Source organism: Odocoileus virginianus, chromosome 25 (assembly GCF_023699985.2).
Source record: "Odocoileus virginianus isolate 20LAN1187 ecotype Illinois chromosome 25, Ovbor_1.2, whole genome shotgun sequence".
Classification (NCBI taxonomy): Eukaryota; Metazoa; Chordata; class Mammalia; order Artiodactyla; family Cervidae; genus Odocoileus; species Odocoileus virginianus.
Window position 1 is genome coordinate 49,882,579 of NC_069698.1, and position 27,303 is coordinate 49,909,881.

Consider the following 27,303-nt stretch of genomic DNA (forward strand, 5'->3'; position numbering starts at 1 on the left):
AACAGTATTTGACTGGACCAAGAATACTCATGCTAATGATCTCACTATATTAGTCATTTGAAATGCTCTAACTAAAATTAGTCGCCAGCCAAATACAACAATGGTTCTACTTAAAAATTAATTTAATGCTTGGCTAAAGCTTAATTACATATATAATTATCAAACAGTAGTTCTTAATTTCCAAAAAGTTCCTCTTTTGAAAATCACAGAATCAGAAAGCATAAAAGTTCTCTGAACATTTACAACATGGTGTAAATATTATAGGGCTTCCCTGGTGGTTCAGTCCGTAAAGAAACCACCTGCATTGTGGGAGACCTGGGTTCAATCCCTGGGTTGGGAAGATCCCCTGGAGAAGGGCATGGCAATTCACTCCAGTATTTTAGCCTAGAGAATCCCCAAGTACAGAGGAACCTGGTAGGCTACAATCCATGGGGTCTCAAAGAGTCAGACACAAGGGAGCAACTAAGCGCAGCAGATAAATATTATAGAAGACCATGGATATTAAACTGCCTGGGTATGGTGAATCAGCAAAATGTGTTCTTTATTGCATATATAACTCACATGTGTGGGATTTGAAATATAATGCTAGACTACTAAAATACAAATGCATGTATTTTTTTAAGCTGGTCAGGGAGTAAAATCATGAATGAGACAGGACAGTCAGCCCAAAACCATGCAGTTAGGTTGTGGGTCTATTATTTCCAAAAATGAAATGTCTGTGTTCTATTCAGAAACCTATGTTGCATATATTATTTAAAGCTCACATTAAACGAACAGTTGACTGTAATGCTAACTCAAGGAAGAAAAGTTCACCATTCACCAATGACTAAGTCCACACTCAACTCTCAATTTTAAGGCAGCACAGCTTCAGTGACAGCAACTGCTAACCAAAAGTGATGAATACTTAGTCACTTGCCAGCCCTTTTGTTGCAACAGTGTAGTAATTTCCCTAAGACAATTTGCTACTGAATAATTTTTCTGCTCTTAAAAGGCTTACTCTGTAGAAAAACACCGCAAATTTCCAGTGTGAAAGTAACTCCATGGTGGTATAAATATATATATGCATAACTATATAATATACACTGCACACATCCTTTACAGAGAACAATTAACTGAGAGGGTTAATTTAATTGACCATATAAAATACTTCTGTAAACAAAGTATGGCAGGCAGTAAGGAGACCATTCATAGACTTCCTAGAAATAATCTGAATTCCTTTCATTCTGAAGAAATTGCATTTAAGGACACAGTATTGAATATTAATAACATTCTTTGTATTAAAATGAGTCAATATTTTACAGTTTAAGAAACTTTACATATATACAAAATTTTTACACTGGGAATGGTATTAGAGCAAATAGGCTTTTTTTTAGTCTCATAGATCTATTTTCCTTCAATCAAAGACTTAAATTCTTTCACATTGTGGTCACTTGCAACAGACATAGCATGATCCAGAGCTCGAACACTTGCAAGGAGTTTTACTATCTGTTTTATGTTTTCTCTAAAAAAGAAAAAAGGAAACAGAGATAAGCAAGTTACATGTGAAGAAAATTATCCATATTTTTTAAAAAAAAAACTTTCCTGTTTAGATGATTAGCCAGAAAAAGGACTCATTAAAAAAAAAACCACACCACACATCTTGTTCAGATTAGTAGTTGTTATTACTATTACTTTTATGCTAGAGATCTACCCCAAATTATTGAACTTCCAAGACAACATACTGAAAAAAGGTAATGGTTTAGTCATTCCTTCTCTGAAACCCTTCATAAAAAAATAAGTGTAAGCTGCTCCCATAAATCATGAGTGATGACTTAGCCCATAGTATGGATGTAAAAAACTTAACACAGAGCACAAACATCCCCAAATTGGGATATAACCTTCAATATACTGGGGTTTCAGTGGCTATTTTTTCTTGGGTTTATATTTGTAAAATGAACCTCCAAAGACCAAGATGCATGATATTCTAAGAGTCTAGAGTCTCCCCAGTTTTTCAAGGGAGAAGACAGAGAAAATATTCACTCATTCCCCTTACAGCTGGTGCTTACTAGAAGTCTTCCCTTAATATCTTCATGAATAAATAACATACTGAAAAAAGATTAGGTAAGAGTTGCAAAAGTGAAAAAATACAATGCACATTTTTGGTAGGTTTATCAATATAAAGTCAATGTACAATTTAAAGTAAAATATAAACATGTCTCTACCAAAAGCATTTTAATAATACTAGACCCAACAACTAAGACTCTAGATCACTGTTTCATTCAGTATTACAAATAATTACCTTGCATTTCTTTTTTCCACATCAGAGCACCCAATACTGTTTCTGTAAATTGTATCTGCTAAGTGTACCAGGTATCGACAGAAGTTTTCTAACTGAGAAATAGTTCTTTCTCCTTTAAGATTCACGAACCACTGCTTGGGGAAACAATTAATTACCTATGGAGAAGAAAGATGTAGAACAGTTAAAACAAAAATAAATAAAGTGTCTAAAAGCTGAGTCTAGACAACAGGTATAATGTATTTAACTAGAAGATATGCTATTGAGCTATGTATTAACTAATTACTTAGAAGGGATATCCTTTTAAACCAGATTTTCTATGTAAGCTATACAAATATACCTGGATTTACCCTAATTTTAAACTTCGACAGACACCCAAAGCAAAAGATAAATAATTTCTCCAAAATTTAAGTAAATTAGGGACATAAAATTGATAACCAACTGCCTCACTTTCCAGTCTTCGAAACCCTACATGAATTGAACTGACCTTTTGTCAGCAGTTTTTGATGTAATAATTGCAGCCCCTCCCCCGAAGAATGGGTCAGTCAGCAAGCATCTGTGCCGACAGCAGGAGCCTCGCCGCCCCAGAACAGGGTGAAGAGAGCATCACGCCAGAGGGGCAGGCTAGGCAGGCACCTCAGCAGGGTCAGCACAGCATGGCAGCAGCGTGGCACGGGGAACTGAAACCTGAGCAAGGGGAAGCCTGTTCCCACTTGGAGAAAGCAGCCAGTGGGCAGAGAAGGTGCCCCACCGAAGAACCCGGGGATGCTTGGAGAAACAACGGATTCAAGCTGAGCCAAGCAAGTACTAGCTGAGCCTGGAACGTCGTGCCAGGAAACAAGGAAATGCTGCCCCAAAACATAAACAAGGTCACAGAGGTCAACCTGGAGCCCATACTAATCAAGTCTAGGACAAGTCTTGACAAAGATGCAAAATGTGAATATAGCCATGAAAGAATATCAGAAAACCCCAAACTGAAGGACATTCTACAAAAACTGGCCTATCATTTTCAGGGGTGTCAAGGTATGAAGGTCAAAGAAACCTTCAAATGACAATTGAATGCAAAGGATGATCTGGAAATTTCTTTTGCCAATTTCTTTGTATATTATTGAGACAGCTGATAAAACCTAAAAAGAGCCCTAAGGATTAGGTGACAATATATAAATGTAATTTCCTAATGTTGTTGTTTATACTGTAATGTACAACAAAATCTATGTTTATAGGAAACAAGACACAAAAATATTTGATAGTGAGGGAGTATCATGTCAGAGAATTACTCTGAAACGGTACAGGTCAAAAAGCTATACTGTACTTGCAGAATTTAACTGTATTATTGTTTAAAAATAAAAAAAAATATCAAAATTGTGTATATAACACATGCATATAAAGTAAACTCATGTATATAAAGCAAAAAAAAAATTAAAATTACTTCTTAAATGAGAAAAGAAACCATTTCTTTAGTAACACTTAGAATAGCATTCATTCAACTGTCAAAAAACTATCTCCAAGTTAAAACTTTACAAAAATAAATAGATATAGATAGATGGATAGCAGGATAAATATACACATATAACAGCACAAATCTTTACATAAAAAATGATAAGGGGATTTGGGACTACCTAGGAGGCAAGCTGACTGTCAACATTACAGCAAATTCAATAATCAAAGGGGTTTTCATAAATTTCTCAAATCTCTTCAAACAAAACAATTCATCTTAACGTATATGCTTTAAAAACTACAATATGTGTCATTTAACTCACATTTTGGGCTTTTTTGATGCTGTCGTCTCCATATTCTGAATTCTGAAAAGCCATGAGAATGTATCTATTTAATAAACCGTCTATTGATAATTCCTGAAGAGTTTTGTTTGAGAAAATGCCATACCATTGAAGAAAATTCCCTAAGAGCTAGAAAGAAGAAAAGAATTATTTTTACCAGTTCCAGTGAGATATAATTGACATGTAACATTGCACAAGTTTAACAATTTAAACATATAATAATTCAAATATATATTGTGAAATGATTACCACGAGTTTAGTTAACATCCGTCCCTTCAGTTACACATCTTTTTTCTATTCTCTTAGCAATTTTCAAATATACAGTGCACTTCAGTTAATTACAGTCACCATGTTGTACTTTACATCCTCAGAACCTACCTTACAACTGGATGTTTGTACCTTTTGATTCCTTTACCCCATCTCCCCATTTAGACAGCATATTAAAAAGCAGAGACATTACTTTGCCAACAAAGGTCCATCTAGTCAAGGCTATGATTTTTCCAGTAGTCATGTATGGATGTGAGAGTTGGACCATAAAGAACGCTGAGTGCTAAAGAACTGATGCTTTTGAACTGTGGTGTTAGAGAAGACTCTTGAGAGTCCCTTGGACTGCAAAGGAGATCCAACCAGTCCATCCTAAAGGAGATCAGTCCTGAATATTCAGTGGAGGAACTGATGCTGAAGCTCCAATACTTTGGCCACCTGATGCAAAGAGCTGACTCACTGGAAAAGACCCTAATAGCTGGGAAAGATTGAAGGCGGAAGGAGAAGGGGACAACAGAGAATGAGATGATTGTATGGCATCACCGACTCAATGACTCAGGAGCTGGTGATGGACAGGGAGGCCTGGAGTGCTGCAGTCTATAGGGTCGCAAAGAGTCGGACTCGACTGAGTGACTGAACTGAACTGAACCCCACCTGTGGCAACCACAAATCAGATACCAGAAGTTTGTTTTTTTGAGAAGAGAAAAAAAGTACTGAGAGGCAATGTAAAGCAATTAAATTAAGTACATACAAAGTAAATAACTTACACACTAAAACACCTTATGAAATACCATGGACCATGTCTTGCCCAAGCATTAAGAAGCAGTTTTGAAGGGCCTGAATATTTCCTAGAATGACTGAGATTAACTAAACTTTAAATAGCCACACAGAGTTAGTAATTACTGTAGTGGACAATGCAGGTAAGAACAGTTTACATCATAACAAAGTACTGGCAGAGAAGTGATTATTCTGAGATAAATGTCCTCCCTTGAAAATCATGAAAACTGTCATAGTGCTATGACCCTGACAAAAGACGGAAATTATCTTCCTGACCACATTGCATGCCTCCCTGGTGGCTCACTGGCAAAGAATCCACCTGCAATGCAGGAGACTTGGGTTCAATCCCTGGACTAGGAAGATCCCCTGGAGAAGGAAATAGAAATCCACTCCAGTATTCCTGCCTGGAAAATCCCATGGACAGAGGAGCCTGGCGGGCTAAGTTCATGGGGTTGCAGAGTCAGACACCACTAAGACACTAACTTATAAGACTTGCATGTTTACCAGACCTCATGAACCAGGACACTGGAAGCTACTTAAGCTCAATACCCATACAAAAATGGAAGTCCCCACCCATTCTACCATAAATACTTCTATGTTCTCAATATTTCTCATCCTAGGAAATGACAACATTATCAACCAATCAAGCAGGCCACAGCCGACATGTCACTCCCAACCTCTCCCTCAAGCTGTCTCACCCCACCTCCACGCCTGTCCCTTCTCCCGGTCCCTGCTGCCACACCCCTAACAGGAGCTGCCATCTCTTTATGGCTCTGGCACAGTTCTTCTCAAGCAGGGTTCTGTGACAGAACTAAATCCTACAGAAAATGATTTGTGTAATTAATTTTCCCAAGGATGGAACAAACTAGTACCATTCCAGGTATATACACGATAGAGGCCTCAGGGCACCAGGAATTAGTTTGTTCACAGAACCACAGGCGGGAAGAACTGAAGAGTCAGACTGGCCTGAAGGAGACTCCCATCTCTACCAGTTAACAAAGAAGTAAGCCTGAGTAGGTGATTCTGCACCCACTGTCCCATCAGTGGAGTTAAAGCTCACAGGGCTGTTGTGAGGATTCAAGAGGATAATCTGTATAAAGGGTGTGGTACAGTGCTTGGAACACAGTAAATATGTAGTTAAGTACTAATTCCCATTTTCATTATTACCATCTTTACCTACTTCAAACCATTATCTCCACACAGCAACTGCAATATCTAAAAAACGGCAATATTTTTCAAGTCACCTCCCTACTTAAAAACCCTTCCACGACCCATATAAGGGCAGATGATTTTCAACAAAGGTACAAAAGCAACTAAATTTAATAAAAGATAGTCTGTTCAACAAAGTTTGCTGGGGCAAATGAACCTAAACAACCAGGCCTCATGCTCTATATAAAAATTAACTCAAAATGGATCACAGACTTAAATGTAAAACTTAGCCATGTAACATCTAGAAGAAAGGCTAAGGAAAAAACTTAGTGGCCTTGTGTTACACAAAGATTTTTCAGATGTGACACGTAAAGTACAATGCATAACAGGAATAAGTAGTAATTGGACTTCATCAGAATGAAAAACTTTTGAGAGAATGAAGACAAGCTACAGACTCAGGGGAAAAAGTTTGCAAATCATGTACGTGAAGTATTTGTATGAAGAATATAAAACTCAAAGCTCAATAATAAGAAAACCCAATTTTTAAAAATGGGCAAAAGATTTGTAGAGATACTTCACTAAAGAACTTATGAGTGTTAGTTGCTTAGTTGTGTCCAACTCTTTGCAACCCCATGGACTGTAGCCCACCAGGCTCCTCTGTCCTTGGGCTTCTCCAGGCAGGAACACTGGAATGGGTTGCCATGCCCTTCTCCCGAGGATCTTCCCGACCCAGGGATCAAACCCGGATCTCCTCCACTGCAGGCAGATTCTTTACCCTCTGAGCCATATACAGATGGTCAGTAAGCAGATGAAAACATGTCCAGCATCATCAGTCATTAGGGAAATGCAAACCATAACAAGACCTGAACATACACTTGGAGAATGGCTTAAAAAATAAAACCCTGAAAGACAGCGAGTGTGTGAAAAAGAACTAGAACATTAATACTGTTGGTTTAGAAAACAGCTTTTAGATATTTACCTAATAATCTAGATACTCATAGAAGAGAAATAAAAACTTATATACCCAGAAAAACCTGTATGCTGACAGGTTTATTCATAATTACTCCAAACTGTAAACTATCTAATGGATAAAAAACCACATCAAAAAATGGTATATCCAGGTAGGAGCCAAGATGGCGGAGGAATAGGACGGGGAGACCACTTTCTCCCCTACAAATTCATCGAAAGAACATTTGAACGCTGAGCAAATTTCACAAAACAACTTCGGATTGCTAGCAGAGGACAGCCCATTGTCTTTGAAGGGAGATAGGACAAAATATAAAAGATAAAAAGGGAGTCAAAAGAGCTACGGACGGAGACCCGTCCCGGGAAGGGAGTCTTAATAGAGGAAATTTCCAATCACCAGGAAACCCTCGCACTGGCGGGACTGGGGGAAGTTTTCGGCGATCTAACTGGGAGGAAAAATTAAACAAGGCCCACAGATTACGTGCCTAAAAGCAACTCCCAGCAGAAAAGTACCCCAGACGCCCGTACCCGCCAGCAACAAGCAGGGGTGGAATGGAGAGGAGCGGGCGGCATTGCTTAGGGTAAGGACCGGCCCGAAGACCCTGAAAGCAATCGGAGGGAGCTTTTTTTAAACGGTGGGATAGCAAGGGTCAAAATTAACCGCCCGAACACACAGCCGGCGGTTCACAAAACAAAGGGACTGAGAAACTACAGAAAAGAGCCGGCCCGTCCCCGCTGGAGGTAGGAGGCAGGGGGGAGGGGAAAAGGGCAAACTCAGCCCCTGAGAAGCCACCCCCTCCCACACTGCAAACAGGCCCCCGGTTCCTATCTGAGACTTACTGAGACCCGACTGGCGGCCCCAGCGCACCGCGTGCGCTGGGGCCGCGGAGGGAAATAGCGCGCTGTACCCGGGGAGAGTGCGCCCAAGCCTCTGGCTGCCTGGGCCGCTCGCCGTGGAGGGAAAAGGTGCGCCGCTCCCGGGGAGAGTGCACCCAAGCCTCTGGCTGCCTGAACGCCTCTGGCTGCCTGAACCGCTCAGGCCGGGGAAGGCACAAGACGCAGGCTCAACCGAATCCGCGCTTTTGTGGAGTACCCGAAAACTGGAACCGCACTCAACGCAGGGCCCGCTCCATACAGAGCAGCCGGGAGCCTGAGCAGTGTAGAGGGGGAAAGCACTGACACCCGTGAGCGGGGCAAACCCAGGGTGGCCGGTGAGTGCTAGCCACACTGAGCGGTATCTGTCTGCAGCGCCCCGCCCTCCCCGTAGCAGGACTGAACTGAACTAGCGAACCTAAATAAGAGATCACCTCCGCCCGCCTGTGTCAGGGCGGAAATTAGACACCGAAGAGACGGCAAATAGAAGCCAAATAAACAAAGGGAACCGCTTCAGAAAGGACCGGTGCAACAGATTAAAATCCCTGAAGGTAACACCAACTGCACCGGAAGGGGCCTATACATATCGAGAAGTGTAAGGTGGAAAGAGGAGCTATCTGAAATTGAACTGAACCTACACTGACCTCAACAACTCCAGAGAAATTCCTAGATATATATATATTTTTTTTTTAATTAAAAAAATTTTTTTTCCTTTTTTTTTAATTTTTTCTTTTATTTTCTTTTAAAATTCCCTATTACTCCCCCATTACTCCTCAACTTTCATTTTCATATATTTTTATAATTTTTTTAATCAGGGGAAAAAAAATTTTTTTTTCTTGTTTTTCTCTATTTCCTTTTAAAGTCCTCTAATACTCCTCTATTATTCCTTAATTTTCATTTTCATTTCACTATAACCTTGCCAAAAAAGAGAGAGAGAGAGAAACCCTATTTTTAAACTGAACTTCATATACATTTCTAAATTTTTTTTGTTTTTGTTTTTAAATATTGTATTTCAAAGAGTCTAACCTCTACACTAGATTTTTAATCTTTGTTTTTCAGTATGTGATATAAATTTTGGACATTTAAGAATCCAATATCCAGTTCCCATTTCTATTCAGGAGTGTGGTGATTACTCTCCCACTTTTGACTCTGTTTTCTACCTCAGAACACCTCTATTTCCTCCTTTCCCCTTCTCTTCCCAATCCAACTCTGAATCTTTGTGGGTGTCTGGGCTACGGAGAACACTTTGGGAACAGATAACTGCGTAGATCTGTCTCTCTCCTCCTGAGTCCCCTTTTTCTCCTCCTGCTCACCTCTATCTCCTTCCTCCCTCTCCTATTCTTCATGTAACTCTGTGAACCTCTCTGGTTGTCTCTCACGGTGGAGAATCTTTTCACCATTAACCTAGAAGTTTTATTATCAGTAGTGTATAGTTGGAGAAGTCTTGAGACTATTGGAAGAATAAAACTGAAATCCAGAGGCAGGAGACTTAAGCCCAAAACCTAAGAAAACCAGAAAACTCCTGACTACACGGAACATTAAGGAATAAGAGACCATCCAAAAGCCTCCATACCTACACCCAAAACCAACCACCACCCAAGAGCCAATAAGCTCTAATACAAGACATACCATGCAAATTCTTTAGCAACGCAGGAACATAGACCTGAGTGTCAACATACAGGCTACCCAAAGTCACACCTAACACATAGACCCATCGCAAAACTCATTACTGGACACTCCATTGCACTCCAGAGAGAAGAAATCCAATTCCACGCACCAGAACGCTGACACAAGCTTCCCTAACCAGGAAACCTTGACAAACCAATCGTCCAACCCCACCCACTGGGTGAAACCTCCACAATAAAAAGGAACCTCAAACCACAAGAATACAGAAAGCCCACTCCAGACACAGCAATCTAAACAAGATGAAAAGGCAGAGAAATACCCAACAGCTAAAGGAACATGAAAAAAGCCCACCAAGTCAAACAAAAGAGGAGGAAATAGGGAATCTACCTGAAAAAGAATTTAGAATAATGATAATAAAAATGATCCAAAATCTTGAAAACAAAATGGAGTTACAAATAAATAGCCTGGAGACAAAGATTGAGAAGATGCAAGAAATGTTTAACAAGGACCTAGAAGAAATAAAAAAAATTCAATTAAAAATTAATAATGAAATAAATGAGATCAAAAACACTCTGGAGGGAACCATGAGTAGAATAACAGAGACAGAAGATAGGATAAGTGAGTTAGAAGATAAAATGGTGGAAATAAATGAAGCAGAGAGGAAAAAAGAAAAAAGAATCAAAAGAAATGAGGACAACCTCAGGGACCTCTGGGACAATGTGAAACACCCCAACATTCGAATCATAGGAGTCCCAGAAGAAGAAGACAAAAAGAAAGGCCATGAGAAGTTACTTGAGGAGATAACAGCTGAAAACTTCCCTAAAATGGGGAAGGAAATAGCCACCCAAGTCCAAGAAACCCAGAGAGTCCCAAACAGGATAAACCCAAGGCGAAACACCCCAAGACAAATATTAATCAAATTAACAAAGATCAAACACAAAGAACAAATATTAAAAGCAGCAAGGGAGAAACAACAAATAACACACAAAGGGATTCCCATAAGGATAACAGCTGATCTATCAATAGAAACCCTTCAGGCCAGAAGGGAATGGCAGGACATACTTAAAGTAATGAAAGAGAATAACCTACAACCTAGATTACTCTACCCAGCAAGGATCTCATTCAGATATGAAGGAGAACTCAAAAGCTTTACAGACAAGCAAAAGCTGAGAGAATTCAGCACCACCAAACCAGCTCTTCAACAAATACTAAAGGATCTTCTCTAGACAGGAAACACAGAAAGGTGGTATAAACGTGAACCCCAAACAACAAAATAAATGGCACCGGGACCATACCTATCAATAATTACCTTAAATGTAAATGGGTTGAATGCCCCAACCAAAAGACAAAGGCTGGCTGAATGGATACAAAAACAAGACCCCTATATATGCTGTCTACAAGAGACCCACCTCAAAACAAGGGACACATACAGACTAAAAGTGAAGGGCTGGAAAAAAATATTCCACGCAAACAGAGACCAAAAGAAAGCAGGAGTCGCAATACTCATATCAGATAAAATAGACTTTCAAATAAAGGCTGTGAAAAGAGACAAAGATGGACACTACATAATGATCAAAGGATCAATCCAACAAGAAGATATAACAATTATAAATATATATGCATCCAACATAGGAGCACCGCAATATGTAAGGCAAACGCTAATGAGTATGAAAGAGGAAATTAATAGTAACACAATAATAGTAGGAGACTTTTAATACCCCACTCACAACTATGGATAGATCAACTAAACAGAAAATGAACAAGGAAACACAAACTTTAACGGACACAATGGACCAGCTAGACCTAACTGACATCTATAGGACGTTTCACCCCAAAACAATCAACTTCACCTTTTTCTCAAGTGCACACAGAACCTTCTCCAGAATAGATCACATCCTGGGCCATAAATCTAGTCTTGGTAAATTCAAAAAAATTGAAATCATTCCAGTCATCTTTTCTGACCACAGTGCAGTAAGATTAGATCTCAATTACAGGAAAAAAATTATTAAAACACGCTTCTGAATAACCAACAAATCATAGAAGAAATCAAAAAAGAAATCAAAATATGCATAGAAATGAATGAAAATGAAAATACAACAACCCAAAACCTATGGGACACTGTAAAAGCAGTGCTAAGGGGAAGATTCATAGCATTATAGGCCTACCTCAAGAAACAAGAAAAAAGTCAGATAAATAACCTAACTCTACACCTAAAGCAACTAGAGAAGGAAGAAATGAAGAACCCCAGGGTTAGTAGAAGGAAACAAATCTTAAAAATTAGGGCAGAAATAAATGCAAAAGAAACTAAAGAGACCATAGCAAAAATCAACAAAGCTAAAAGCTGGTTTTTTTGAAAAAATAAACAAAATTGACAAACCATTAGCAAGATTCATTAAGAAACAAAGGGAGAAGAACCAAATTAACAAAATTAGAAACGAAAATGGAGAGATCACAACAGACAACACTGAAATACAAAGGATCATAAGAGACTACTACCAGCAGCTCTATGCCAATAAAATGGACAACTTGGAAGAAATGGACAAGTTCTTAGAGAAGTACAACTTTCCAAAACTGAACCAGGAAGAAATAGAGAAGATCTTAACAAACCCATCACAAGCAAGGAAATAGAAACTGTAATCAGAAATCTTCCAGCAAACAAAGCCCAGGACCAGATGGCTTCACAGCTGAATTCCACCAAAAATTTAGAGAAGAGCTAACACCTATCTTACTCAAACTCTTCCAGAAAATTGCAGAAGGTAAACTTCCAAACTCATTCTATGAGGCCACCATCACCCTAATTCCAAAACCAGACAAAGATGCCACAAAAAAAGAAAACTACAGGCCAATATCACTGATGAACATAGATGCAAAAATTCTTAACAAAGTTCTAGCAAACAGAATGCAACAACATATTAAAAAAATCATACACCATGACCAAGTGGGCTTTATCCCAGGAATGCAAGGATTCTTTAATATCTGCAAATCAATCAATGTAATACACCACATTAACAAATTGAAAGATAAAAACCATATGATTATCTCAACAGATGCAGAAAAAGCCTTTGACAAAATTCAACATCCATTTATGATTAAAACTCTCCAGAAAGCAGGAATAGAAGGAACATACCTCAACATAATAAAAGCTATATATGACAAACCCACAGCAAGCATCACCCTCAATGGTGAAAAATTGAAAGCATTTCCCCTGAAATCAGGAACAAGACAAGGGTGCCCACTCTCACCACTACTATTCAACATAATTTTGGAAGTGTTGGCCACAGCAATCAGGGCAGAAAAAGAAGTAAAAGGAATCCAGATAGGAAAAGAAGAAGTGAAACTCTGTTTGCAGATGACATGATCCTCTACATAGAAAACCCTAAAGACTCTACCAGAAAATTACTAGAGCTAATCAACGAATACAGTAAAGTTGCAGGATATAAAATTAACACACAGAAATCTCTTGCATTCCTATACACTAACAATGAGAAAACAGAAAGAGAAATTAAGGAACCAATACCATTCACCATTGCAAGAAAAAGAATAAAATATTTAGGAGTATATCTACCTAAAGAAACAAAAGACCTATACATAGAAAACTATAAAACACTGATGAAAGAAATCAAAGAGGACACAAACAGATGGAGAAATATACTGTGTTCATGGATTGGAAGAATCAATATTGTCAAAATGGCTATACTACCCAAAGCAATCTATAGATTCAATGTGATCCCTATCAAACTACCAACAGTATTTTTCACAGAACTAGAACAAATAATTTCACAATTTGTATGGAAATACAAAAAACCTCGAATAGCCAAAGTAATCCTGAGAAAGAAGAATGGAACTGGAGGAATCAATCTGCCTGACTTCAGACTCTACTACAAAGCCACAGTCATCAAGACAGTATGGTACTGGCACAAAGACAGAAATATAGATCAATGGAACAGAATAGAAAGCCCAGAGATAAGTCCACGAACCTATGGTCACCTTATCTTCGACAAAGGAGGCAAGGATATACAATGGAAAAAAGATAACCTCTTTAACAAGTGGTGCTGGGAAAACTGGTCAACCACCTGCAAAAGAATGAAACTAGAACACTTTCTAACACCATACACAAAAATAAACTCAAAATGGATTAAAGATCTAAATGTAAGACCAGAAACTATAAAACTCCTAGAGGAGAACATAGGCAAAACACTCTCCAACATAAATCACAGCAGGATCCTCTATGACCCACATCCCAGAATTTTAGAAACAAAAGCAAAAATAAACAAATGGGACCTAATGAAACTTAAAAGCTTTTGCACAACAAAGGAAACTATAAGCAAGGTGAAAAGACAGCCCTCAGATTGGGAGAAAATAATAGCAAACGAAGCAACAGACAAAGGATTAATCTCAAAAATACACAAGCAACTCCTCCAGCTCAACTCCAGAAAAATAAATGACCCAATCAAAAAATGGGCCAAAGAACTAAACAGATATTTCTCCAAGGAAGACATACAGATGGCAAAAAAACACATGAAAAGATGCTCAACATCACTTATTATCAGAGAAATGCAAATCAAAACCACAATGAGGTACCATTATATGCCAGTCAGGATGGCTGCTATCCAAAAGTCTACAAGCAATAAATGCTGGAGAGGGTGTGGAGAAAAGGGAACCCTCTTACACTGTTGGTGGGAATGCAAATTAGTACAGCCACTATGGAAAACAGTGTGGAGATTTCTTAAAAAGCTGGAAATAGAACTGCCATATGACCCAGCAATCCCACTTCTGGGCATACACACCAAGGAAACCAGATCTGAAAGAGACACGTGCACCCCAATGTTCATTGCAGCACTGTTTATAATAGGCAGGACATGGAAGCAACCTAGATGCCCATCAGCAGACGAATGGATGAGGAAGCTGTGATACATATACACCATGGAATATTACTCAGCCATTAAAAAGAATTCATTTGAATCAGTTCTAAGAGATGGATGAAACTGGAGCCCATTATACAGAGCGAAGTAAGCCAGTAAGATAAAGACCATTACAGTATACTAACAAATATATATGGAATTTAGAAAGATGGTAACGATAACCCTATATGCAAAACAGAAAAGGAGACTCAGATGTATAGAACAGACTTGTGGACTCTGGGAGAAGGCGAGAGTGGGATGTTTCAAACGAACAGCATTGAAACATGTATATTATCTAGGGTGAAACAGATCACCAGCCCAGGCTGGGTTCATGAGACAAGTGCTCGGGCCTGGTGCACTGGGAAGACCCAGAGGGATCGGGTGGAGAGGGAGCTGGGAGGGGGGACCGGGATGGGGAATACATGTAAATCCATGGCTAATTCATTTCAATGTATGACAAAAACCACTGCAATGATGTAAAGTAATTAGCCTCCAACTAATAAAAATAAATGGAAAAAAAAAAAGGTATATCCAGAAGAATCTGAGAAAGGATATGTATATGTATAACTGAATCACCCTACTATACAACACAACACTGTCAAATCAACTATGTTTCAATAAAAAATTTTTAAATGGTATATTCACCATTTGAAAATAGGAATGAACATAAAATAACACTAAATCACGAGTGCATTATGTTACGTGAATGAAGCCAGATTCAAAAGGCTAACCAGTATATAATTCCATTCCTAAGACATTCTTACAAAGAAAATTATAAGAAAATAAAAAGAGGTTAGGAATTGGGGGATTTGGGTTATTATCTTGATTTGGGGAATCTCCTATGTTTCCACGTACATTATAGCTTCTGTATCACCTGGATTGCTTATCTCTTCCGTAACTCTAGCCACCCTGGACTTCTCTCAGTTCTAGTATGTCTTTCTCTCCCTCACCTCAGGGCCAACTAACAACCTAAATATCACTTCTCAGGATGGAAGGGAATCTTCTATGCCCCTTGTCATATGCTCCAATACAACTCTGAATTTCTTTTTTCAAAATTCCTCCTACCTGAGATTACTTATATGCTATCGTCAATTGTGCTGGGTTATAAACACCACGATGGCTCTGCTGCTGCTAAGTTGCTTCAGTCGTGTCCAACTCTGTGTGACCCCACAGACGGCAGCCCACCAGGCTCCCCTGTCCCTGGGATTCTCCAGGCAAGAACACTGGAGTGGGTTGCCATTTCCTTCTCCAATGTGTGAAAGTGAAAAGTGAAAGTGAAGTCGCCTAGTCGTGTCAGACTCTTAGGGACCCCATGGACTGCAGCCTACCAAGCTCCTCCGTCCATGGGATTTTCCAGGCAAGAGTACTGGAGTGGGGTGCCATTGCCTTCTCCAATGATGGCTCTATTTCTGTCTTATTCAGTGCTATATTCCCCCAACTTAGAAGAGTACCTGGTACTCTATTTGCTGAATAAATCAACTGTGGTTTAGTAAAGCATTTTGTTGGGTAGTCTGGACCTTATTGGGACTCAGAATTCATTTTCTCCTCTGGAAACATCAAACCTATTAAGTTATTTAACCAAATATTAAAATACTTTTCAAAATATACTGTATGAAACTCAAACAAAATCCAAAGCTTTCAGATAGCCTGTAGACACTTACCTTAACTGAAGACCAAAACTGTCGTTGAAAAAACAAGTAAGGCCCAGAATTTTTATTTTCTAAGACACTAAGGAAAAAAAGAGAAACACATCATGATCAAAAGTTGTGTGTTAAGTTCCATCTTATTTCTAGAAGATTTCTAAGTAAGAGGTGAACAAAGGAAGCAATGAATTTTTCTGATTTCCAACTGTATTCTAGAAGATAGTAATTTTAAAAGGTAATGACAATGTATTCTGAGATAACTGGGGACTATTTGTTTTATTCTGCTTAAGGGAAACGGTTTCCACAATGAGCTCCTCAATTTGGGCTACAGGTTTAGACTATGTAGGTAAAGTTTATATTACACGCTATACTTAGTTTTCCCAGAATTTAAGAAGCTTTCTCTGAAAGACAATAGAGAATATGATCATCTTTAACATTTTTAGGAATGACTTACTTTTTGGGATACAAGGGCATGAATACATCATCATCTAAAGTTCTCCTCATTCTCAATAGAAGTGCTTTTAGGTATACCTGAAGAGTTAAAAATAGATCATGCATTATAATAAGGGTAATGATAAAAGTTTAGGAAATAAAAATAAGCCACATTCCAAAGCACCTCATTAACTGAGTATTCAATTTTGAGTGAACAGCTCAAATTTACTTTCTCACCGAAGGCCCAAAGGTCTTTATTCTTAGTTCACGCCTCATCAATTACCAAGAAATAAAGTCATTTAGAAATCTTTCAGCCCCTTAATCTACAATATAAAGGTTTAAAATCAGACCTGTAAGTCTGGTTCTTCTCAAAATGAGGTCAGTGAAAGTAAAACAATGATAAAGAGTACTTTCCTATGTCTGTATTGCTTATAAGGAACTTCAGTGGAGGCAGCAGCAATTTAAAGTTTGGAAACTAGTTCTATTGAACAACACTGGATTGTTTTACATGCTATCACATGTTTGGGGATTTAAAGTATCAGCTGGTACACATCCCAGTAGTTTTCTGCTTTTCTTTTCCCCCCAAAAAATAAAGTTCTTCAAGGGATGTCTGATTAGTCTGATTGTGAATGGGGACGGGGTGGTGAGAAGGATGAAAACAGTATAGATAAGAAGCTATCTAGACTCTCTTATTTTAAAACTAATAACCAGTATCTCAAATTTTCTATATAAAGGACCAGATACCTCAAGTGGGAGAATCAGATTTTCTGACTATAACCCACTCGTTTTCTCAACTTGCTCATTTTCAAAGGGAGAGAAGATATATAAAATTTTTAACTTTTCATAAATAATAACTAAATTACCTGTGTACTTTTGTTTTCTGCATTCACCACTGAAGGATATCCATTTATTAATTTTAGAGTAATTCCAACCATTCTTGAAGTCTGTGTTGTAGAAAAGGGGTCCCACATATTTTCAGCAATCACTATTAAGAAAAAAAGAAGGTAGAAAGTACTGAGATATAGAAGTAAACTGCAGCTGACTTAAATCTGATGTCAAGTCCTCAGTTTAGAAATGCCAATCATGACTCTTCCTCTAGAGTGTGAGCTTCAGTTGTCTTTGTCCAATTAACCATAGGAATGTTGAAGATTAGGCAAAGGTGAAAAGGAAACACAGATTCCTATTATTTTCTGCTTCTTGGTGAAAATAAAGATTGGGGAAAATAGGATTTTTATATCCCAGGAGATTCTGCCCCAGTCTCAAGCATCTCTAACTGAACCTAAACTTCTTTAATATTTTAAATAGGTCCATAGGTCAATGATTCCTAAACTTTTGTGAGAAATTGATGAAAGAAATGAAACTGCTCCCTGGAAAAATGCATATCCTCCCCAAAACTATGTATTCCGTTTTGCTTCAGGCAGTCCTTAAGAGTCTAAAATCTGCCTACTGCTCCCAATTCCAGGCCCTCCCCAAGGTGGTCTTCAAGTCCCAAGGTAACAGACAGGTACCCTTTAGCCATCTCTGGGTCTGACTGTACCTTCACTATTAATAATGTAATTTCTATGAGAACATATGCTCTGATTAAAAACTCCTAACAATAGATATGAAAAGCCCAATGTGTTTGAATGTTCAATTCTGTAATCTCTACCTGTTAGTTTAGGAAGAATCACCTTTTCCACAATGGTCGGCAACAGTGCGACATCAACATCGTCCTTTTCTTGCTCTCGTTCTTCACAACCGTAAAACAGCAAAGATTCAAACCACAGCATATTCTCAAAGTCACGACATTTTGCCTAGAAAATATTTAAAAGGTTACCCAAACATTTAAAACAGTGGCTAGTTCTGCTTCTAGCCATGAAGAGAGTAACCGGAACTGGATTCAGCCTTCAGCCATAAACTAAATACGCGACAAAATATACGAAACATCTATTCTTAAGACAATGGACCACCAGAGGCAGTATAGGACTATGGCCCCTGAAAGAAGGGAGTAAAGGAGGTGACTCCTGGTCGGGAGGGCAGAGCAGCCCTGCTGAGTCAGGAGCCAGAAAGGGAGATCAGGAGGCTGAGACAGCTTGGCGGCTGCAGGGCAGGAGGAGGAGCTGTGAAGACAGAGAGCCTCTGCCCTGCACTGGGACACACAGCACAGCGTGGAACGCCGCGAGGGCTGGGTAAGCAGGAGCTGGGAGCTGAAGAGTCCCCAGAGCTCACACTTTCTCCTGTTGTTTCCAGGGCTTCCACCTCAGCCTTCTTTTTGGTATAGTTTACATACTCAACCCAGCCCATCTCATTCATGCCCACGGCCCCAACCGTATGTTGGTAACTTATAAAACTGTTATCTAAAACATGACCACTAGATGTACATAGACAATTCGACAATTACCTAGACAATTACCTTCCTTAGGTAACAGGCAAACAGGTTCTATTGATTGCACCTCTTAAATCTACCAGTTTCTCTCATCCTGATTTCCATCACCACTGACTTAAAAGTTCAGGGCCCCACTTCACATCTTCCTCACTGAGCTTTCCCATGACGTTCTACACTTTTCTGGGATCAAAGAACCAAGTTCTTATTCATTCATGTTCCTATCTCCATGTCAATACTTGTAGTTTTAGTTGAGAAAGATACTGTATACAAATTGAGAAGCAACAGACCGTTCTCTTAAAAAGGGACAGAACATAAAAGGAAAGATTGGTAAGATTACACCCAGTGATACTCTGTATCACTTATAGCCCTGACATGACTTACCTCCAGGGAAAAATACTTTATTCAAGCTTCATCTCTTCCCCAAGCGTCATGGTATCCTGCCTTCCAGCAGTGAGAGAAGCCACTCACCTCAAGCGGAGTCCACGTGAGAAGCTGCAGCCGTATGAGGGGGTTGAGCAGCTTCGGCAGACAAAGGCCGATGTATGCATGCTTATAGGATGTGTAGTATTTTGAACGCCAGGCTTCAAACTGGGATTTAATACAATCAATTGAATAGAAACTTTCAAGGACATCTTCAAAAACCTTGCTGGACTCTTTTGAAATGCGATCTAAAACCAACAAAAACAACAAAGAAACCCCCACAGAGGAATGTTAACTTAGTATGCAGTAGAAAAAACGCAGTTCAGTTATTTTCAGCATTTTCTCTGTAGCCTGAGTAAGTAATAAGATAGGCTCATTAACAAAGGAACAGTCCATGGGGTCGCAAAGACTGAGCGACTGAAACGAATTAACAACTGCAACTTAAAGGAAAGGAAACAGAGATAAATTTAGGTTCCAAATGTCTATCACACAAACTACAGTGCAGGCAGTCACCATTCTGTGACGTGCATAGTTCCAATAGGCATCATTATCTGCTGCTGCTGCTACTAAGTCGCTTCAGTCGTGTCTGACCCTGTGCGACCCCACAGACGACAGTCCACCAGGCTCCCCTGTCCCTGGGATTCTCCAGGCAAGAATACTGGAGTGGGTTGCTACCATAGTCTAAATAACACCTGTTCCCCAAAACTCTTATTTCATATTTCAGTTACCATGGAACAGTGTGAGTAACTGCATAAAGTACAAACTGTATCCAGCTCTTCAGCCCACAAATCACCATTTAAATAACAGATGTGGATGATCATCAGTAACCAATCATATCTGTTCTTTCAAAGTTGCTTGGTGACTGCAATAACTAACATAGACAAGAATCTGCAGTGGATGCCAGGATCTTTGAGTGAAGTTATTTGATGCTCTATATGACTCTGAACAGTGGACTCTTTACAATGAAGAGATCTAGTCATGACAATCTACTTCTTATGATCCACCTAAACACTACTGATAAAAGGCAACCTTTGTCATATGCTATTATATAGTAAGAAAGAGCATCTTGTATGAAGTATTCTCACCAAAAAGGTTTAACCTGAACCTAATCAAGACGCCAGACTTAAAATTCCAGTTTACAAGACACACAGTGGCTGGAGAAACAAGTTAATACCATGAGGAGACAGACAAACTTAGAATGCAGGACATTCTGTAAGATGAATGGCCTCCAGAAAGCAAATGCCTTGAACAGATAATAGTGGTGTGTGTATTATAAGGTACTCATGATATTCATTAATTCTAGATAAAAAAGGTGCAATGACCAAGTGCAACGCAGGAACCCCATGTGGATCCAGGTGTGGGAAACAGAGTAACCCACAGAAACAGTCCTGAGAATTGGGGAGGTACTGAATACAGATATGACACTAAGAAATTTCTGTTCATTTTTCTCAAGGGTGGTAATAGTGTTACAATAAAGTAGAAAAGCATCCTTTTTCAGGGGGGAGACATTAAATATGTTACAGTTTTTAGAGGCAAGTGCCATGATGTCTTTAAGTTAATTTCAAATGGTTCAGCGGAACACACACATATCCAAAGCAAAGTTGGCCAACTGATGGTAAGAATTGCTGAATCTGGGTGACAGGTAGATGGTGATCAATGTGCTATTCTTTCCAATTTCCTGTATGTTTAGAAATGTTCACTATAAAAAAGTGGGAGAAACAAAATAAGCTTCTCCAACTATGTTCCAAAGTTAATAAATGACAGATAATTGCAGCTAATGGTGGGAAATAAAGACTTTTACTTGGGGTTCCTTCTGGAAATGCCTTCATGTAACAATACCAACTATTGCCCGTGGTTGAATGATTCAGGACTCCCCAAATCAGGAACTCCCTTTAGGGCTGAGTAGGGCTCCCTACTGCCAACCTTTACGTTTCCAGACCAGACAGGCTGCATTAGGGTGGCCCCTGGGATCTGAAACATTCTCCTGTCGCTTTTAAAATTCTACGATTCTGAAGAGTAATATTATTTATAATGCAAGTAACTAAGTAAACCCCATAACAAAGTGTTACCACTAATTGTGAGAACTCATCATGATATTCAGTAATAAAAACAGGTAAAAACAGGTGCAAGTAAGCAACAAGTGCCAGGTTCTAAAGCAGAGGCCACAAAACCTCAAATTATTTCATGGTAACAACTACAGCCAAGCAGAAAGCACACTGACAATGAATCTCATTTCCAAATAAAAATCTAACCTTTTTCCAGATTAAAATTTGTGATATCCGTAGAAGTTTCTTCATCATCACTGGAAAGGCCTTCAAGGTGATCTGCCATCTTACCAGTCTGCTCTCTGGCTTGTCTACGACGAGTCCTAAATAACAAGCAGTGAGTTCCCAAACCAGATAAAGGAGGCTCCTCCCTTCACAAACCGAGCAACAGCAAGAGTCTGGAGATTACCTCCTGGCCTCCCGTTCTGCAATCCGACGTTTGGCATGCTCTTGATACAGTGCCCGATCTCGTCCAAAGGAGTCAAGATTTGGTGCCATCAGAGCTTTATCTGGAAAACAACAATGGTTAAAATTAAAAGCCTTCCCCCAACAATCTTGAGGAAAGAGTTTGCACAGAATAAGCCATAATGACAGACTACTTTCTAATCTAAACAGTGGGATTCTGCAATAACTGGTAAACCAGATAGTTTGCTAATTTAGAGCAAATCTCAATATTAATTCATTTTTCCACAAAAAGGAGTAGAAAAATAGAGTCTGACAACACTACGCCAATACAAACTGGCTGAATCCCTGTTCTTATGTCTAAGTAACAAAACTAGTTTATGCTATCATGATGACAAAGTAAGTTAAAAACCTAAGTTCCTTGTGTTAAGGGAAAAATAATAGGTTACTTTTTTAGGAATGAAGCATCATATTGTTGAATGATATGAAATGACAGCAAAGAGGTCTAAGTAGGAAGTATGAAAAAACACCTTTGTTGTAGGAATTCAATGATTTATTCTATTTTGTTCTAATGATTCTTTGTAGAAATTTATTCTCTATTACTATTTTAAAAACAAGGGCAGAATCAACAATATAGGCTAAAAACCATCTGAATAGGACCAACTTGTGCTTTCTCAACCACTACTTTCAAAGCACAATTCCCTTATTTCTTTTTTCCCATTTTCCATCTCTCTTTTTAATTTCTGGGACAAATTTTCTAACTTTAGCTTTCGACATTACTGTTTATATTTATATATCAGTTACCATTTTTTAGTTTCCAAGGTATGGCTATTCTTCTCAGAATATTCCTTTTTTATAGCATCTTCTACTTGTGCTACATGTAGGATCTCTTCTGCCATCTCCCAAGGATAGCAATTATGTTTTAAATTTTCTCCTGCCACCTGCATTTGTGTCCTCAGTCTCTTTGGTTCTACTGCTTGTGTTGCTGTCCGATGATGATAACTACACAGGAATGAGACTGGAAATTTCATGGATGCAGGTGGGAGCTGTCTAACAGAGACGTCTCCATCAGATCACTGGGTAAAAGTCAACCTTTTGTTGGGGCCCCCAGATAATAGTGTCTCATGGTCTTTTCTCTGGACCCACTCTCTTTGTCCAGAGAAGAATCCTGGAGACTCTCTTGCCTAGGGTAGAAGCAGAAGTGGGGGAAACATCTCTCTGTGATGCTTTACTTCTACAGTCAAGTTCGACACTCTGGAGACATCCTGTAATACGCAGGATAGTAAAGGGAAGCAAAACCCCCAGAGGGTGTCTGGGGGTGGGGGCGGAATCACGTGCAAAATGAAACACATCAGCGGAAGTTTTCTCCTGATATCAAAGACGTGGCACAGCAACAGGGAAAATCAAACCAACAAAGCGTCGGTGTCTACTTCAGCATATCATAACTACCCTAGATCCTACTACTTTTAAAAGTTGACTCTTTTACTGATTAATAAACAAAATGCCCCAGCTCTACCTCAACTGGGACTCGACTACATATCACAAATAAATTAGCTAAAAAGTCCCAAACTACAGAAACGATCCTTGCCTCTTTAAGAGGCAGTCATCATTAAAGAAGTATTCCAAAGACAATTATAATGTTAACTTAGTATAATACTTAAAATGTTTATATTTAGAGGCTTTCTAAAATATATATTGAAGGAGACAGAGGAGACAACTTAACTGATAGCTTCCTTCTTTCTGTAAGAAACTATATGCTGTAACTGTGGTAAAGCACTTGCAAATCTAAACAGAAGAATTTCAGGCTATATTTTTGTTTCTTTGAAAAAAAAGATACCAGAAAAAGAAATCGCTACTTCAGTATCCCATGCAATTTTCCTCAAATCTTTGGCAATAATGAATACTCCCTCTAGGACAATACTTTCTCATTACCTTCATTTCTTTCCAACTGCCAATCTATTGATAATTAACACCCATCATTCAACCCTTACTCTAAATTCCATGTAAGTAAATACCTCCAAATTATAAAGAACAGATTATAGCTAGGAAAAGGTATTTGATGAAATGCACAGCTCACACAGCCATTTAACTTAAAAGGAAATTACTTCCCATCATAGATATAATGATTACCTGTAATCTGCCCCAGAAATCTGGTTGTCTGGATCAAAAGTGACTTGAGAGGCATGCATTAGTTATTTAGGTGCTCCAAATGGCACTAATGCAGATTTAAATGTGTATGGCAAAAACAGAAGGTCAAAGCCATTGACACGGCGTACACTGAGTCTGACTCATCTGAAGGCCATGTCACCATCTCTTTATGATGCTCCAAAACCCATTCGGCACACGGGAGAATGCTTTCCAGGGATTCAATGTCCCTCTAACTTAGAGGACACCCTATATGACAAAGTATTGTTTTCAGAAAGAATAAGACCAGGGCACTTTGCACTTGGAACACCTGGACTGGCTGTTTAACATGCAGATTACTGGACACCATCCAAGACCTGACAAGAATTTCTGGAGACAGGACCAAGAAATCTGCATTTTAAATTAATATCATGGGTAATTCTGATGTATACATCCATTTAAGAACTGCTGAAACAGGGACCAAAGAAATGAGAAAAAAAGCCAGGAGAAACCCAACGCAGGAAAATTCCTATTACAGTACTCAAGAATATAGAGGGCAATGAAAAGTGGAATTAAAATGTTTTTTAACATGTCTGGTTAAAGAGTTTCAGGTAAACTCTTTATTAAGAGGTTTCTAATTCATTTTGGTTTTCCATAACCCACATCATAATGAAAGGAATATAAAATTTAAATTTCCAGATTTTTACACTAAAATTTTAAGAAGTGTTGGCATCAACTGACTAAAAAAACCCAAAAAACAAAAAACCTAGTTATATAAGACAAACTAGGAAAAAAAAAATTCAATACAAAAAATTTATGCAAGGGGTGAAGCTCAAAACTCCCCTAATCTTGGAACTATATCATTTGTTATGTAATAAAACCCTCTCTCCCATCCAAAATTTCCCAACCCCTAACTCCAAACCTTGGTTATGATCAACAACAGCATTTGTGTTAGCATTTGTATTGATGTTAAAATGGGGGAAAAAATCAATTAGGGACAAGTAGATACTGGTTTTAAGATAAAATACGGATGATGTCCTTACTATACTTTGAAGAATTAAAAAATATGCCCAAAGATGAATAAGACAGAATATTAGTACATGATTTGCGCTCCTTTGTGAAGCTGTATTTTCTTAAACACAATCCAAGCGCATGCTATTAATACTTTTAGATCTGCCTGACACAAGAGCAAGGAAATTCGTTTCTTTAAAAGAAAAGCCCTGCGCTGTCTACGTCTCAGTTAGGGTGCACTAAGGAAACAAGGTTGTTTAATGAACAATAAAAACCTTCAAGATGGACTGACTTGAATGGCTTGAAAACTCCGAAGATTCATCTTTAATATCATCTTGTCGTCTTTGGACAAGGCGGGAAGCTCGCTGTTTGTACAGCTGATGTATTGCTGATTCAAGTTCATTAATCAGTGGCACCTGTAAAAATACAACACACTCCGTAACACCAAACTCCTCAGATGCTTATTTATTTGAGGGTTCCATATTATTTCCGGATTTCTGAAGGAGTACCCTCTGGACAGAATAATCATGAATTCCCAATGAAATACAAATAGTAATTCAGGTTTTACGACGTCTGGGAAATAATACTTCTTCTTTTATTCCGTATATGGAACTATAATGTCCAGTGCCTAGTTGTTGGAGCAAAAGTTTAGTTAAGAAACTTAAACACTTTAACAATAGTAAAGAGAGTGAGTAAAGAAATGTCAGAAATTTTAGTGCTTTTCTTTTAAAGTATGTGAAAGTCCATTTTTAGTTTTCTAGCAGCATGATCTACCTTGCAATTTTTATAGCTTAAAATAAACTAATATTGCTGTGTTAGACCAAAAAATGGCTCTGAGTAGGTAAAAGAGTTTACTAACTGCCCAATTTTGGACATTTAAATTGCTCTATCATTCACAAGGACCACGTACCTTACAGTAATGTTATACTACTTTGTGGCTTTATTACACATTTAAAATGTGAACTGCATTCATTTATATTAATAAAGTGAATAAAATTTCTAGCTATCATTAACCTGTCTAAAAATCAATCTATTTGAAACTCAGAAAGTTCTTCTGTTCCCATCAAATATTTAATTTTTTCCATATTTTTAAATAAAATAAAATTGCTTGCATGAATTGTTGCTTTACAAAGTCAACAAATTTTTCCAGGTTAACAGCCACAGCTAAGCATTCAATTGGTTCACACAGAATATAAAAAGCTTACGGAATGAGACCTAACTTAAAAAGAAAAAACCAGAAAACATTCTCTTTTTATAAATACCTTATGCTATACAATCAAATGCTATGAAACTTTCACAAAACACTAACAACCACTAGACATACCTGAGGAAACCAGAAAGTCTAGTTTCCTGATGGTTAGTGCGAATAAAAAAACACACTACTTAGAGTGGGGCAACACTGGCACCAAGTGTTATAGCAGCTTCCTGAACTGAACAGACTGCAAATGGAAAATAAAAAGAAGCAGGTGGGATAAAAGCAATTTCATACACTCGAATGATTCCACTGCAAAAGCAACAAATGTTCACAGAGAGGTCAAACTGAGGCAGTTATTTTATTCTTCCATATGCTACACCATGGGCAACAGTGTGGCCAGATCTTGATGGTATCAGCTGAGCCCACAGACTCTAACTTGAAGATTAACCATAATCCATTTTTCAAGCAATTCTTGTCATATTTTTGTGATTTACACTCACCCACCCCCTCCTTTTTTGCAAACTGTACAGGACTAAGGACAAATGAACCTATGGGCCTACAATGCATTCCTTTAGTCCTGAAGGTTATTAACACTCTTCTACTGCTAAGAGCTAGATGCCCGAGGCTGCATCAGATAGAACCTTAATTATTCAATTTACAGTTAAAATTCTGATGATGTAATTTTTGTTTAGGTAATTAAAATGCCTTTTAACAAAGCGCAGAGAAAATTCTGAGAATAAAAGTCCTAAAGCACATTTTCACCTCTCTCATGTTTCTTAACAATACTGATTTATGATTTATTACCAGAGTGCACCATAACAATTTCTTTACCCTCTCCAAACTCAAAACTGCTACTGACTACCATTATTTCAAGACCAAATTTAAGGCAAAGAACACAAGAAGGAAGATGACTCCAGGAAAACAAAACAATGTAAAGTTAAAATAATATGCAAAGATAAAAATCTAAGCTCAAAATCACTTAAACCTTTATAATGAAAGAGAAAAAAACAAAAGAAAGCTTATCTTTTTATGGTCTTACCCTGACACAGTATTTTTA

At 38.4% G+C, this 27,303-nt stretch overlaps 1 protein-coding gene across 1 annotated transcript in view; it reads right to left on the reverse strand.

The window, feature by feature from the left end:
• Nucleotides 1-1,094: 1,094 nt before the first annotated feature.
• PAXBP1 (PAX3 and PAX7 binding protein 1) overlaps nt 1,095-27,303 on the reverse strand; it is a 38,988-nt gene continuing 12,779 nt past the window's right edge. Inside the window, exons 8-18 of the mRNA XM_020895896.2 lie at nt 25,344-25,467; nt 21,924-22,023; nt 21,722-21,837; nt 19,518-19,717; nt 18,333-18,477; nt 17,548-17,669; nt 16,707-16,783; nt 16,271-16,337; nt 4,036-4,182; nt 2,279-2,433; nt 1,095-1,501 (exon numbers count right to left, since the gene is read on the reverse strand). Of these exons, the coding sequence (XP_020751555.1) occupies nt 1,384-1,501; nt 2,279-2,433; nt 4,036-4,182; nt 16,271-16,337; nt 16,707-16,783; nt 17,548-17,669; nt 18,333-18,477; nt 19,518-19,717; nt 21,722-21,837; nt 21,924-22,023; nt 25,344-25,467 (1,371 nt within the window). The 3' untranslated portion in view covers nt 1,095-1,383. The remainder of the gene's footprint in view (nt 1,502-2,278; nt 2,434-4,035; nt 4,183-16,270; nt 16,338-16,706; nt 16,784-17,547; nt 17,670-18,332; nt 18,478-19,517; nt 19,718-21,721; nt 21,838-21,923; nt 22,024-25,343; nt 25,468-27,303) is intronic.